A 14,888-nucleotide genomic window follows, 5' to 3' on the forward strand; every position below is an offset into this window, starting at 1 on the left:
ATCAGATTCAAGGAAAGAAAAGGCAACAAAATTAGGCACCATACACAAGGAAAACGTTTTTAAGTGGTTGTCTGTAAATGGGATCAGAAAATGTGGAGGTAAAACACAAGAACCACTCCCATAACACTAAAGCTGTCTGGTGTAAGACACTAAGACATATTGTTAGAAAGAATGCCAGTGAGTCAGGAATAAAATCTTCAGATAATAAAGGGAGACCTACAATGCCCATTTCAACAAAGTATCATAACATAGCCCTTAAGCAAGCCCTAGATTGTGTGTGAAATAAGGGTGTTTCTGAATGAATAACAATAATTTTAGATCAAATCAGATTATAACAATGTTCTCAACTTCTAGTAAAGTTTTCTTTATTACAGTTTTCTATGAAACTGTAAACAGAGTTTTTAAATGCTTGATAGGTTTAGTTGGAAACACTTTTGCATACATGGATAAATAGACATGGTGCTAAGAACATGTCTTCTCTCATAAAGAATATATGAATGTATCGCCTGAAATTACCTGGTTAATGTGAACCTTATCAGCTATAATTTCCAAGATAAAAAAAATGTATTACTTAGAAAACAATTTGATCAAGTTAAATTAATTACTATTATCTTGAATATTTTAAATATTTCCATTTATTAAAGAACCATAATGCCTATCATTTTCAGGGTATCTTAGCTTTATTAGCATACTCAATGCTGACATTATTATAATTGAATCACAGCCCCTTAAATCAGATGATCACGTTAACATCGCTGCAAATGGATACACTCTTCAAATAAAGGAAGCTCAAATATCAGACACTGGACGATACACTTGTGTTGCATCTAACCTTGCTGGTGAAGATGAGTTGGATTTTGATGTGAATATCCAAGGTAACACTACTATACTTACTGTAGAATTTTCATCCTCTTATTAATGTACTAGAAACAAAATTTGACTTTGTGTAAAATCTTTTCTTCTTGTAATAATATAAATTCATTATGAAATTTTAAACATGAAATTATAGAAGAGAATAACCCCATGATCCTGTTTTAATTTTAGCTTTATTTTATGTATTTGAGTGTTTGCTTGCATGGTATGTATGCACACCACATGTATGCCTGGTGCCCATGGAAGAAAGTGTTGGATCTCCTAGAACTAGAATCATCAATGGTTGTGATCTACCACATAGATTCTGGGAACTATGCTCTCTACGAGAGCAACAAGCGCTCTTAACCACTGAGCCATCTATCCAGCCCCTATCATTCTTATTTTATCTATTTCCTTCTGGTATTTTAAGGGACTATTTCATTTCCACAAATCAGTAACAGACTATAGCCTTATCTTATATTAGCATTGCCCTAACATTATATCACGAAGACTATGTATCATATAACATTAGTGCATGAAATACAATGAATAATTACAATAAATACAAGAACATTACTGTGTGAAATGCAGTAATAATGGAATTTAGAGTAGACGCACTTTGAGTTGGATGCGTACACCTAAATCCTTGTGTCTTGGACTAGTTATCACATTATTTTAAGTCTCCATCATTTCTCTTTAATGCCCCCATGGACTTGCTGAGAATAACGTATAAGGTAAGGCACCTACATTAAGAAGTAGTACCTGTCATTGTTGGTATTGTTTTTCTGGAAGTTACCAGTATCCAGCAGAATTATTTTTGCCAGTGCTGGGGATTGGATCTAGGACCTTATTTATACTAAGTAGAGTCTCTCTGGGCCATACCCCAGCCCTCAACATAACTTTTAAGAACTTTGCCTATTTTATCAGTTGTGTACTCAAATATTAACATAACCAGACTCCTATAGTTAAATGTCCAGATTGTCGCCAAGTTTTCATTACTTATTAACAACACTATACGTATCATCTGGATACACAAAATTTTCATTCGTCTTTAATTTTCATACATGTCTAAAACTTGAAAATTCAGGTCAAACAGTCTTGAAATGCCTTTAATGTATAGGCAATTTGTCTCTGATAAAGCTCACACTGCTATCAGAAAAGGGTGAGAATGTCCTAGTTTTGATAGTTCAGTCCTGACTTCTTATTTAACTTCCTTGGTAAGACAGATAGATCATTGATAACAGAGTCAAGTGAGTCCACACTTTCGTTTGTGTGTGCCTCAAAATTAGCTTTCCCTGTGCAGTTACATTTCTTTTCTTTTCAAGTTTCATTTAACATTCCAACCCCAGTTCTCCCTCCAACCCCCTCACCTCCCCCCCCAGCCTCCCCACTGTCCACTCCTCCTGATGTTTCTTACCACATTCCTCCTCGAACGTGGCTCAAGGGACAGACCTTTTTAGAGGAACTGCAAAGGCTTGTGCTGACTCTGAGCACTGTAGATCCTATTCTTCCACCTGAGAACCAACTCTGACTGGTGGCTCCTCTCTGTGTGTCTGCTGCTGGAAAACACATAAGTGCTTAAAAATATTTTGGCATTGTCTAATTTGTCAAATCCACATATCACTTGTCACAGCTGCATGTGAACAGATGTCATGCTTTCCCTCCACAGTTCCTCCAAGTTTTCAGAAACTCTGGGAAATAGGAAACATGCTAGACACCAGCAGGACTGGTGAGGCCAAAGATGTCATCATCAACAATCCCTTTTTTTCTGCATTGTGAGACAAACGCTGCTCCTCCCCCAACTCTGACATGGTACAAAGATGGCCGCCCTCTGACTTCAAGTGACAGAGTATTGATTTTGCCAGGTAAACACGTATGTCTCTTCTCATTTATCAGTCCGGTTCACTGTAATTTAACTGGCATTTGAGCTGCTGAATGATATGTCATCATATGTAGAAGAGCCCACCTTGAGAATTTGACAATAGAATATTTTAACTCGCTTTCCAGATCTGTTCCACGGTTGTTAACAATTTATGCAAATCTTTGGGTTTCCTCATGCCTCCTTTTTGGTATTGATGCCCCTAGTCAGTTTGGTTTCTGCACATCACTAATATAAATTCTAATGGACTTTGCAAATAGTTACTGTCCAATTTATTAATTGTATTGATTGCATTTCTAATGAGTAATAGTAAAGACTTTTAGTTTCAAATACTTTAGTTATTACATGGTTTGTTCACAGAAAGGGTGCTTAACTTTTAGGGAATAATATTTTTTGAGGCTTCAGTAGACAGATATCAGGGTTCGTTAAAACTCAGAAATTGTTTTAGGGTCCATTATCATCAATGTAGTGCATAATATATGCAAAGTTAACCCAAGTTAACTGAGAGAATATCTTTTTAAAATAAAAAATGAAAATGAAAGAAATAGACATGGTAACTCTATGTAATATATTACCTTAATTGAATCTAGGTCTAGTAAAAATGGGTATAAAATTAATATTGTGACAATAATCTAAAAGAGGCTATGGATTTAGTACAAAGTTTTCAAAACTCTAAATTTCCTGGTTTTGACTCTTACAGTTTCATGAGGGATTATAATTATTTCTATGAAATTGAGATCTGTGAGTATGTAGTTTCAAGAAGTCATCAGGCCTCCAACTTACTGAAATGGCTTAGGAAAATATTCTATCCATATGACAAAGAGGTAAATAAAATGGTATGTGACATAAATAATTGGTAAACATAGATGAAAATTTTATTATAACTGTTACAACTACTCTCAATCATATTAGCAACATTAAAAAGTTTATAGATACACAGATCGTTTTTCCCCTGAGATTGCACAGGAAATCTTGAATAAAACATAAGAAAGAGTAAGATGTACTTTGCCTGGATACATATGTCTTCAAATGAGTTTTTGTAAGGAACATTGAAAGTGATAATTAAAAATACATTAAAGCTGCAAGAACAAAGCAACATCACATAGTAACATTCTATCCATCCAAAACATGATGGAGGGTACAGAGTAGCCTCCTTCTCTCCAGAAAAATTGACACCAACTATTCATTTCCTCAAAAGTGTGACTTGTGTTACAGTGTTGGATCACTTTTTAGACATGTAATATTTGCTGTGAAAATGGATATTATCTGAGACAAAAACTGGTTAAAGGAAGTGGGAACATTGACAAAACAAATAAATAGATAAATAAATAAATGTAAGTCATTACACCTGGGAGAAAAGTGTAACTCTGTTCATATCTGTGTTTGCTCTAACATTTGGAGAAGTAACATACTAGGATGTGTTTTCAGGAGGGCAAGTGTTGCAGATTCCCCAGGCTAACCTTCTAGGGTGTGTTTTCAGGAGGGCGAGTGTTGCAGATTCCCCAGGCTAACCTTCTAGGGTGTGTTTTCAGGAGGGCGAGTGTTGCAGATTCCCCGGGCTAAAGTAGAAGATGCTGGGAGGTACACATGTGTGGCTGTGAATGAAGCTGGAGAAGATTCCCTTCAGTACGATGTCCACATACTCCGTAAGTGGCTTTCTTTTGTTGATTAAGCGCTTTTCACTGGGAATATTTTTCAGTGACTAATGTTTGCAAGATGTTTGCACATTAGAAACTTTAAAAGTAACCAGAAACTGATACTTCTTCCTAGGACTTATTGTTTTGTGTGCAAACTGATGATGTGTTAGTACATCATTCAGGACTTCTAAGATCTCAAATAACAAAATGAGGGGGGAGCGGAGGGAAAGGAAAGTAAGGAATAGATTATTGATTTGCAAACTTGTAATGTCCCAGAGTAGAATAATTTGCAATCAATACTTTCTGACTTCCTTGGTTCTAAAAAGCCAGGGTACCCAGATTTTACCTTTCTATTTCTCTGAACTTTTTTTTATTATTGTTAACATCATTCTCAGACAGGTGGTTCCCTTGGGTAGCAAGGTGGACCTTAGCAGCTCTAGATTTACTTTGTCCAGGTTTCACATTGAAAGAAAGGTTTCCTGTCTAATATTTATAAGTACAGTCCTAGGATTGACTGTTCCTCAGCCCAGTGTGAAATACATATGCATCTTTGAATCCACCACAGACACCAACAGTCTGTGGTGTTCTAGTTTTGAGATCTAATTCTTATGTCTGCTCTTGAGCCAGAGTCATCTCCTTCTGATACATGGCCATCAAGGAGAAGAGTATTGTTGCCTTAAGACAAGTGGCATTATTAGAAGCAGAACAGATGTATTGGCAGAGGTTAAGGTAGATTGCTACGGTAAAAATCATGACCAAAAGCAATGTAGGGAGGAAAGGGTTTATTCAGCTTACATATCCCAACTCATGGTCCACTGAGGAAAGCTAAGGCAGGAGCTCAAGGCAGGAACCTGGAGACAGGAACTGAAGAATGCTGCTTACTGGATTGCTCCTCATTACTTGCTTAGCCTGCTTTTTTATACAACCCAGGACCACCAGCCTATGAGTGACACCTCCCACAGTAAACTGAGTTTTTCTACATCAATCACTAGTCAAGAAAATTATTCCACAGACTTACCCACAGTCCAATCTGATGAATTCTCAAATCCTCTGTTGAGGATCCTCCTTCCCAGCTATGCCTCAGTTTGTGTGAAATCAACAAAAACCAGCCAACACACAGTCAAAATGAAAAACTTTTATACAAAAGTTTGGAAGGAGGACTTAGACACTCATCTCAGAGACTTTCATGCCAGGTGATTGAGTCAGTGATAGCAAGGTTAATGAAAGTGGAGATCCTGAGAAAACAGGAGGGAGGGAGGGAGGGAGGGAGGGAGGGAGGGAGGGAGGGAGGGAGGGAGGGAGGGAGGGAGGGAGTCAACTTTGTTTCTGGTGTACCGAATCTGGCAGGATTCCAGAATGCTCATGTAAAATGCTGACTGGGCACTTAGAAATAGGAACTGTTACAAAAAGAACTAAACCCAGACTCTATCAGATATCACAGCTGCCCACAGTCTAGTGATATATAAAGACAAGATTTCCAACAGAAAGAATGATGTACTTTTTGACCAAAGAATATCATAGCGAAACATTTGTAGATAATCGAAAGAAAACAATACAAGAGGACAATCAAGGAATTAGGAAAACCCAGTAGATAGCTATGCCCAGATTCCAGCTTTCAGAAAAAGCTGTCAACTAATGTATTTCAGTGCCGAATGTTAAAATGAGTTTCAGAAAATCAAAGGTCTTTGGCTTTGAATCTTCAAGCCTGTTGGTGGTATGCGCTTCAGTGCCACAGAGCAAGGATAATTTTGGAGTATGCATTAGACATAACGAAATAAAATCGAGACAAGAGGTGGAATGGAGCTGGCTGGCAAGAGAATTTAAGAAATTTGTACCTACCCATAGACCAAGGGCAGGAAAACGGAATACAAAGAGGCTCATCAAAGCTTCAAGAATGTGTGTGGAAAGTAGGGGCGGAGGAATTAGTAAGTGTAAGTGTCAAAGGCATCAAAATAGTGGAACAAGGAATTGAGAGGGCAAGAAGCCTCTGGGGGAGAAGCAGAGATATTGGGGTGTAAAGAAATGGGATATGGCAGAATGTGTATCAAATATGTTTAGCAAGCCTGTTAAGTATGAGTATAAAACAAACAGGGGCAGGCTTGCAATGCCAGTCTGTGGCAAACAGAAAAAGTCAGCAGTGTCTGCTATGGGGATCGGATGATTATAGCAAGAAGCATTTGATAGCATTTGATGCTTTCAGTCGCCACCCTCAGAACGCTGGAGGCGGAGTGAGAGGGAAGGAGGGAGAGAGATTGTGGTGTGGACTGTCTGGAAGTTGATGCAGATGTCACAGGTACACGCTGTGGGGGGCAGTGAAGAAGAAGCCTGAGGAGAGGCTAATGGGCTGATCGTGAAGAGCATTAGAGGTGGGAGCACAAGAGCTTTCTATGCAAAGAGCAGACTGTGAAAGTCCACAACAGAGGTAGACTACAGAAAACATTACATTTCAAAATCCTGTTTATTTGATCGATATCTGCTGATCGCTCATTGTGTGACAGGTCCTGAGCTGTAGAGTGTAGACAATCGCTATCAGTACAGTGGTGTAACTTTAAATGTGAATTGTGCAAAACAACGTGGAAGTTCTGCCATGTGCCTTTTCAGTGCTGATTTTTTCTTCGTTAGAGAATTTCAACTTAATTGTTGGAGAACCAAAACCCTAAGGCTGAGTCTACATTAAACTTGGGCTGGTTGTTGGAAACCTGGTGTGTTTTAACAGGCTGCAACAAAAATTAATCAAGCTTGACACTGATCGCTTACTTTGAAAATAAATATCTGGTTTTACAAATGTTGCCAACACAATCTTCTAATTTTCTGAACCTTTCCAGATTCTATTCTACAATGTGTGACTTTTCATAAGTGAAATGATAATAAATTGCAGGGTGCTGTTTTAAGTGTGTTGGGGAATAAAACGTAGATTTTATTAGACTTTAATGTGCTTGAGGAACATCTGGGAAGCTTTTTCAACCATCCATTCCTCATCCCTCAGAGATGGCTATAGAGGAGGTGTGGACGAGGTACATGAATGTAAGTCTAACTAAGCTCCCAGGTGATGCTGATGCCTGTTCCACTGATGCTGAGGCAGGGAGCTTGGGATAGCCCAGATTATTCCCTTACAAAGACTAACATCATAAATTCACTCCCAAAGCTTGATTTATCCAGCTTGTCCTGATGACAGAGTACTGTAGCATGCCTTACTAAAGCCACTGTTGCCCATCTTTCTGTCACAACCGTTTCTTAGTGCCACCAGTTATTAAGGGAACAAACGGTGATCTCCCTGAAGAGGTCACTGTGCTGGTGAACAAGAGTGCCCGGGTGGAATGTTCATCCAGCGGTAACCCAGCACCGAGGAATTCCTGGCAGAAAGATGGACAGCCCTTGTCGGAAGACGAGCATCACAAATTTCTGTCTGATGGCAGGATTCTTCAGGTAAAAGGAAAAATCTAATTTTAATACAGTGGTTTTGGCATTGTGATAGCCGTCCTCTAGATGGATAAAAGTATTAGTTTATGAGCATATTTATTTAAACTATCAAGATTGATATTCATCATTAACTATGAGAAGCATACACTATATTCTCTACTCTGCTCCTCCAATTAGAAATGACCACGGTGACATTTTCGTGTAAATTGTCCTATAATACCTGCACACACAACACACACACACACACACCTAAGTTTAACTACTTAAATTCTTTTATTTAAAAAACTACTATTGCAATCTTCCATTACACGTATGTGATGATAGCATTCTAAGTGGTAAGAAGGCTTCCTCTAGATTAGATCCATCCTGTGTTGGCACAGGCAGTAGGAAGTCATAATGTGAGAATCATGTAAATATACTGTACTGCTGTGTGTCACTTGATATGTTCATTTGTCCATCAAACATCCTAAAATAAAGTTGTGGTGTATAGACATATAGCAGTGCTTTTGTTAGGATAGAGTGTAATTAAATCACTAGTGAGCATAATAAAAATATTCCCTTGGCTCATAATCCAAGTGTAAAAGTAGATCCAGCACAGGCCATGTGTTTTTTTTTTAAAAATCAAGCTCACTGCTTATAAATAAACTTGAAATTTAAATCATTATCTACACTTGAATATATCTATTTGATGACCTACAGCCTCCCCAAAATGCCTAAATGTTTTTATGTCTAGGTTGTAGATGCATATAGATGAATAGTAGTTCTTTCATAATAAACATTCTGCTTTATATGTTTGACTACTGCTACATAAAACAAACCACTCCAAAGCCCAATGACTTAGGACAGTTGGAATTTATTTAGCTATTAGGCTCACTGGTTCTATAGGCGGTATCTCAGATCTCACCTGGGCTTATTCAAGTGTCAGCAGAGCTGTGGGTTGAATGCCTGCTAGAATTGTCTGTCTGGAGTCATCAAATACAATGCGAACTGATTTTTGTTCCTCATGACCACACCCTCCAGTAGGCAAGTCATGCTTCCTCAGATGGTAGTGGCAGAATTTCCAATAAAGTGAGCAACAGTGCAGACACTTTTCAATTAACTGAAGTGAACAGCAGCACCAATTGCCTCAAAACTCCTACTGGCCAGAGACATTTACAAATCCACCTCATGGGGGAGGACTTCAAAGTCACTTTTCAAACTCACAGACAGGGAAGTGGGAAGTACTTTGGGATAATTTGTATTCAAAATTCAACAGATGTGTGTGAAAAAATCACCTTTTCCAATTGCAAGTTTTATAAATATGTATGTGCATGGTTAACCTACCTAACTGAAGGGATGGTCTGTTTTGCAGCCTCATGTTTTTATACTCATTTATATCTGACATTCACTAGAAAGAATGCATCTCTTTTGTTCTAAATGTAAAAGATTACAAGTCCCCTTATTAACAATTTTGGTTGCCATTTCTTCATTTTCCCTTAGATCCTAAATGCTCAAATAACAGATATTGGGAGGTATGTGTGTGTCGCCGAGAACATAGCTGGGAGTGCCAAAAAGTACTTCAACCTCAACGTCCACGGTAAGAGCTCAGTGCCCCGACATCTGCTAGGCTCTGCCCGACAAAGCAGGGAAACCGGGCTTCAGAATGTAAGACCTGTGTTCTGTTTTTGACTTGAGCAGTGTGTGAAGCCTGCATTCATTCAACCTCCTCTCCTTTTTATCCTATGAAAGCCAGAAGGAATCATAGAGTGCAAATATCCTAAGCCCATCTTTACAGCTTTTCATCCCACAGGGGAAGAAAACCTACCCCCCTCCATGTATGAAAGACTACATGTTCTTATGAAGGTTGAGTCAGTTGTTAAGCTTTCTGGTCATCGGCGTGTCTACTCCTGCTCCTGTCTTCCAGTGTGGAGTTACCTTAGCTACATTCCTTTAGTATGTAATATGCTCTGTGAATAAGAAGAGACTGCCTTGTAGAGTTCAATAATTCCTTTTAGAAAAGCAATCATACCTAAATTGCGTTAAATTTAAGTTTTCGCACATATAGGCACTCCAGAAATATAATTTTTCACTAAGAAAAAATGTGAACCTGATGTCCGTGGCCTTCATGGACACCCACACTCAAGTGGATTCTCTACATAATTAAACATTGTTTTCAAACGTTTTCATTTGCCATGATAACGTGTTCTTACTTGGTGTGATGTCTGCGGCATAGTACGATGTTTGCTATTTGTGTAATAAATCTTTGGAACACTCCTGCCTTTACATTGTTCACATTTATAATACTAAGCACTATAAATTCTTTTACATATTTTAGTGAGCAGCTCTCAACTGGGCAAGTTCATTGTTTTTGCAGTACTAGGAACCAAACCCCAGGCTTTGAGCATACTAGGCAAGTGCTCCACTTCTGAGCCAGATCCCCGATCTTGTATCTGACCTAAACAGAAACAAGTATGACTTCTCAGGAAGCATGCATTGATTACATATGACAGTTATAAAAGTACATGTTCTAATCTATATAGTACAATATAGGTTAAAATAATATGTCAGGGAGCTGGGGAGACGGCTCATTCAGTGAACGCCTTACTCCACATGAGTTCAAACTCCAGCGCCCACATAAACCTCCAGTTGTAGCAGTGCCTATCTGTAGTCCCAGGCCAGGAGAGGTAGAGACAGCGTGCTGCCTGCAGGTAGTTGGCTAGTTGTCTTGCTGACCTGGTGGGTTACAGGTCACTGAGAGGCAAGAAGAAAGAAGAGGAGGAAGAGGGAGGGAAGGAGAGAGGTAGAGAGTGGGGAGATGGAGAGAAGGAAGGAAGGAAGGGAGGGAGGGAGGAAGGAAGAAGGAACGAAGGAAGGTCACTTTACTTTCCCTCACATACAGGCTAATTTTCATGGAACAGCATTGCACTATCTCCTTTAGCCTGTGACCCCTCATCATTTTGCTGTGTTAAAGTCCCATTATCTAAATAGCAAGTGGCGACCTACTTGGTACCAGGTACTAAGTCAAGTGGTTTTTTCCCATTACCTCTAGTAATTCTATCATTGGCTCTCAGTTATTTGTTGACTTTTGATTCCTCTCTCATAGATGAAAATGTAAGGATCATCAGGCTTAAGAAACATGCTCCAAGTTATATCATTCCCAAATGCAAAGTCAGCATTCTACACAGGCAGTTTGATTCAAAACCTTGAATAACTGGTTGCTCTCTGTTTGGGGACATCCTTTTATATGCGTTATATGTTAAATTTTACATCTGCCCTGTATCTACACCAAGTTCACTACCCTTGACTGGAGGAAACCTTGGAGTCAGGAATATTGGTGGAATTGTAAATTCATACTCCAGCCTTGAACCAGGCCTTCTCCACTGTGTAGGCCACCTCTTGTCTTATTATCCTATGGACACTCTCTCTTACCTTTATCTTCCCCTCAAATGTCAAGTGAGTCTTGCTTTAGTCTGCTCTGTGTGGCTTTAACCACAGAAGTTAGCTTTGATACCGTTCTGAGAGCTAGGAAGTCTAAGAAAAGGTTATAGAAGTGTTTGCTTTCTGAAGAGATCACTTGTAGATTTTAGCTTTGTCCTCACATGCCCTCACTTGATCTTTCTCGTGAACATGCTTGTATGGAGAATTTGTTTGCGAGTCCTCCAATGTCTCTTTATTTTATTTAATTAAAATATAATAACATCATTCCTCCCTTTCTCCTTTCTGATTAACCTCCCATTCCCGAACTCACACCCAAATTCATGCCCTCAACTTCTTTAAACGTTGTTATTACATATCCACATCCATTTAAAGGAATAAATATATAAAACATCCTTTGGGGTTCATATGGTGTTGCCTTCATGTATGTGTTCTAAGACTAACTGCTTTATAGTGGATAACTAATGTGGAATTCATCCCTGGGAAAAACTAATTCTCCCGTTCTCAGAAGTTCTTAATTGCTTTTACCTCTTCATTTAAGTGTGGGGTTCCATGAGATTCCCCCATATGTTAAGATGCCAACTATTGTTAGAATTATTCACAACTTGTTAGGTAGCCATGTAGTTAAAATTTCATGACTGTAGCGTTCCTGTTATAGTTAGAAGGCACAATATCACAGGATTCTGGACCCTCTGGCTTTTAAAGTCTTTCTGCCCACCTTTTCATGTTCTCTGAGCCTTAGGTGCAGGGTTTGTGTTGCAGATGTATCAATGGGGCCAGCAATCCTACAGAGTAGCAGGAAAAATAAAGATCCAGATTCAAGCTGAAGATCAGAAAAGCAAAACAGCCAGTCTGCAATACACAGCACAAAGTCTGCAATACATTCAGAATTCAACAAACATTTAGTCAATGAACTAATACTAGAGTTAATCAATGATTGAAGCAATCAAAGCCGTACAATGTTTAAAGAAAAAAAGGGTTGCCCTTTTCATCATTTTTCTTTTGCTTTTGATATTGTTTTAAGACCTCAATCCTAATGTAATAGAGTAGATACAATAGTGTTTATTACTTACATTCACTTTTTCTAATCAGAACTCATTTTGAGTTTTATTTATGGTTGCATTCACTTGTTTTTATGCCTAATTCTTACTCAATTCCCTCCTTCCCCTTCTTAGAAAACCTTTTGATGTAGATGATGCTACTCCTTCTTTGGATTTTGGTGTTGCTGTTGTTATCATTTTTATTTTTTGAGACAGGGTCTCACTGTGTTTCCCTGGATGTACTAAAGTTCACTATGTAGACCTGGCTGGCCACAGACTCACAGAGGTTCACCTAATTCTGCCTCCCCAGTGCTGAGATTAAAGGAATAGACCACCACATGTGGCACCCTTTGTGTTTTTATTATAAAAGATCAATTTTCACATTGCATATTTTATAATTTTCATAAATGCCAGTGTATCTTTTATATCAATCTTTTTTATTCTGCATTTTCTCTCTACTACATTTGCTTTTTTGTCTCTCTGTTGTTTTGAACAAAAAACAGTACTGTTGTCTATTACTTAATATTTGTGTTCCTTAGGCAGACGTTGGTGGCATACACCTTTAATCCCAGCACTTGGGAGGTAGAGGCAGGTGGATCTCTTGTGAGTTCGAGGCCAGACTGGTCTACAGAGAGAGTTCCAGGACAGCCTCCAAAACAATACAGAGAAACCCTGTCTCAAAAAAAATATGTTCCTCTTGAAAGTTGCATAGATTTATACTTTAAAGGTAATCTCTATACCAAGAAGTAAAAATAAAAATGCCATATTAAAAATAAAATTACCCAAACTACTTAAAAACATTAGGTTGTTTCTTTGTACTTTGAAAACCAGTTTTGGAATTGTACTGAAATTTTTTTCTGCTTTGAAAACTGAGACACTCTTTCAATTAGGAAAACACCTGATGGACATGTGTTTAATGATGTCATTAGAGATTCCAAAAGGACCACTGGGTATTTAACAGAATCATTTGCTTGCTATTTTTACAGCCACATGGATTTTAACATGTGTCTCTGATACTGTCAAACTTCACATTTAATATATTTAATAATATGTATATGTACTTCTACAGTTCCTCCAAAAGTCATTGGTCCTACGCATGAACACCTCTCTGTGGTGGTGAACCACTTCATCTCTCTGACCTGTGAGGTTTCTGGCTTCCCCCCTCCTGACCTCAGCTGGCTCAAGAATGAACAGCTCATCAAGCCAAACACAAACGTTCTCATTGTGCCTGGTAAGGAACTAATTATTCTCATGTCATTTTCTCCCATTTTAAAACAAAGATCATTTCAACTTAGTGTCTTTCCAAAGTTGAGTCTCGCTCCCTTTGTTTGTTCACAGTACCCAACTAGACCATTAGAGGGTAGACTTTTACAACTCCAGTGGAAATGTACAGCAAAGGGGTCTTTTTTGACAAATTATGAAATTAAGGCTCAGAAAAACCGGGTGGCCCTGAGAGTAAATGGTAAATAGCCACTGTATGATCCTACAGGTTATAGATGGCAGGTAGTTCACTGCACAGGTAGATGATACAGATAGGATAGAGAGTGAGGGCCAGTAGATGGCTCTGAGGTTGAAGGTGCTTGCTGTCAAGACTGACCACCTGAATCCAATCCCTGGGACCCACACGGTGGAAAAAGAGAAACTGTTCCCACAAGCTGCCCTTGACTTCTGCATACTGTAGCATACCTCCTCCACAGAGAAATGTGTAAAGGAAAAACAATGTTTAAAAAGGATAGGCATCAAACGATATATCCTTGAGTAGACTGATGGAATTCAGTCGTGACGCTGTAGCCTTCTGCCTCACATGCGTGTCAAGACAGCTATGAGTACAGGCCAACATTGGTGGTGACAACATCATGAAGCAATGTAAGAAAGCTGGACTCACCTAGATAGACAGAATGACAGACTACACAATGGCAAGCTGTCACCTCTGCACTGTGGGGAATTTAAACTCAGTAATCGCTTGCTCAGTTCCCTGGATTCACAAGGCAGAAGGAGAGAACCAATTCCCACAAGTTGTCCTCTAGCTTCTACACATGCTCTGTGGCAGCATGTACACACACACACACACACACACACACACACACACGCTAACAACTCAGTTTTAAAAAACCTCCATATCTATCTTCATATTATATTTGCCCCAGGTGGTCGAACTCTACAGATTATTCGGACTAAGGTATCTGATGGTGGCGAATACACCTGCATCGCTATCAACCAAGCTGGGGAAGGCAAGAAGAAAGTCTCTCTCACAGTTCATGGTGTGTGTTCACTCTCTCCATAATACAATTTCATTTCATTGCATATTTTCTAGCTAAGCATCCGGATGAAAAAAACCACTTGAATATTCTGTTCTTGTCTCCCACTTCAGTGCCCCCAAGCATTAAGGATCATGGCAGCGAATCTCTTTCTGTAGTTAATGTCAGAGAGGGGACCTCAGTGTCATTGGAGTGCGAGTCAAACGCTGTCCCTCCTCCAGTCATCACCTGGTCTAAGAATGGGCGGACGATAACAGATTCTACTCACGTGGAGATTTTGACTGGTGGCCAAATGCTGCACATCAAGCGAGCTGAGGTGCATCTCTGATCCTTGTCTGAGTGTTGTGCCTCCGTGGTGGGGTTGCACAAAAGATAACAGGAAGAGGCC

At 39.1% G+C, this 14,888-nt stretch overlaps 1 protein-coding gene across 1 annotated transcript in view; it reads left to right on the forward strand.

The window, feature by feature from the left end:
- The window catches only part of Hmcn1 (hemicentin 1), a 423,434-nt gene that overhangs the window by 318,239 nt on the left and 90,307 nt on the right, over window positions 1-14,888 (forward strand). Inside the window, 9 exon segments of the mRNA XM_040738098.1 lie at window positions 725-875; window positions 2,522-2,610; window positions 2,612-2,717; window positions 4,264-4,377; window positions 7,607-7,794; window positions 9,268-9,364; window positions 13,312-13,473; window positions 14,390-14,503; window positions 14,614-14,816. Coding sequence (XP_040594032.1) covers window positions 725-875; window positions 2,522-2,610; window positions 2,612-2,717; window positions 4,264-4,377; window positions 7,607-7,794; window positions 9,268-9,364; window positions 13,312-13,473; window positions 14,390-14,503; window positions 14,614-14,816 — 1,224 coding nt within the window.

Source organism: Mesocricetus auratus, unplaced genomic scaffold, assembly GCF_017639785.1.
Source record: "Mesocricetus auratus isolate SY011 unplaced genomic scaffold, BCM_Maur_2.0 Super-Scaffold_100676, whole genome shotgun sequence".
Lineage (NCBI taxonomy): Eukaryota > Metazoa > Chordata > Mammalia > Rodentia > Cricetidae > Mesocricetus > Mesocricetus auratus.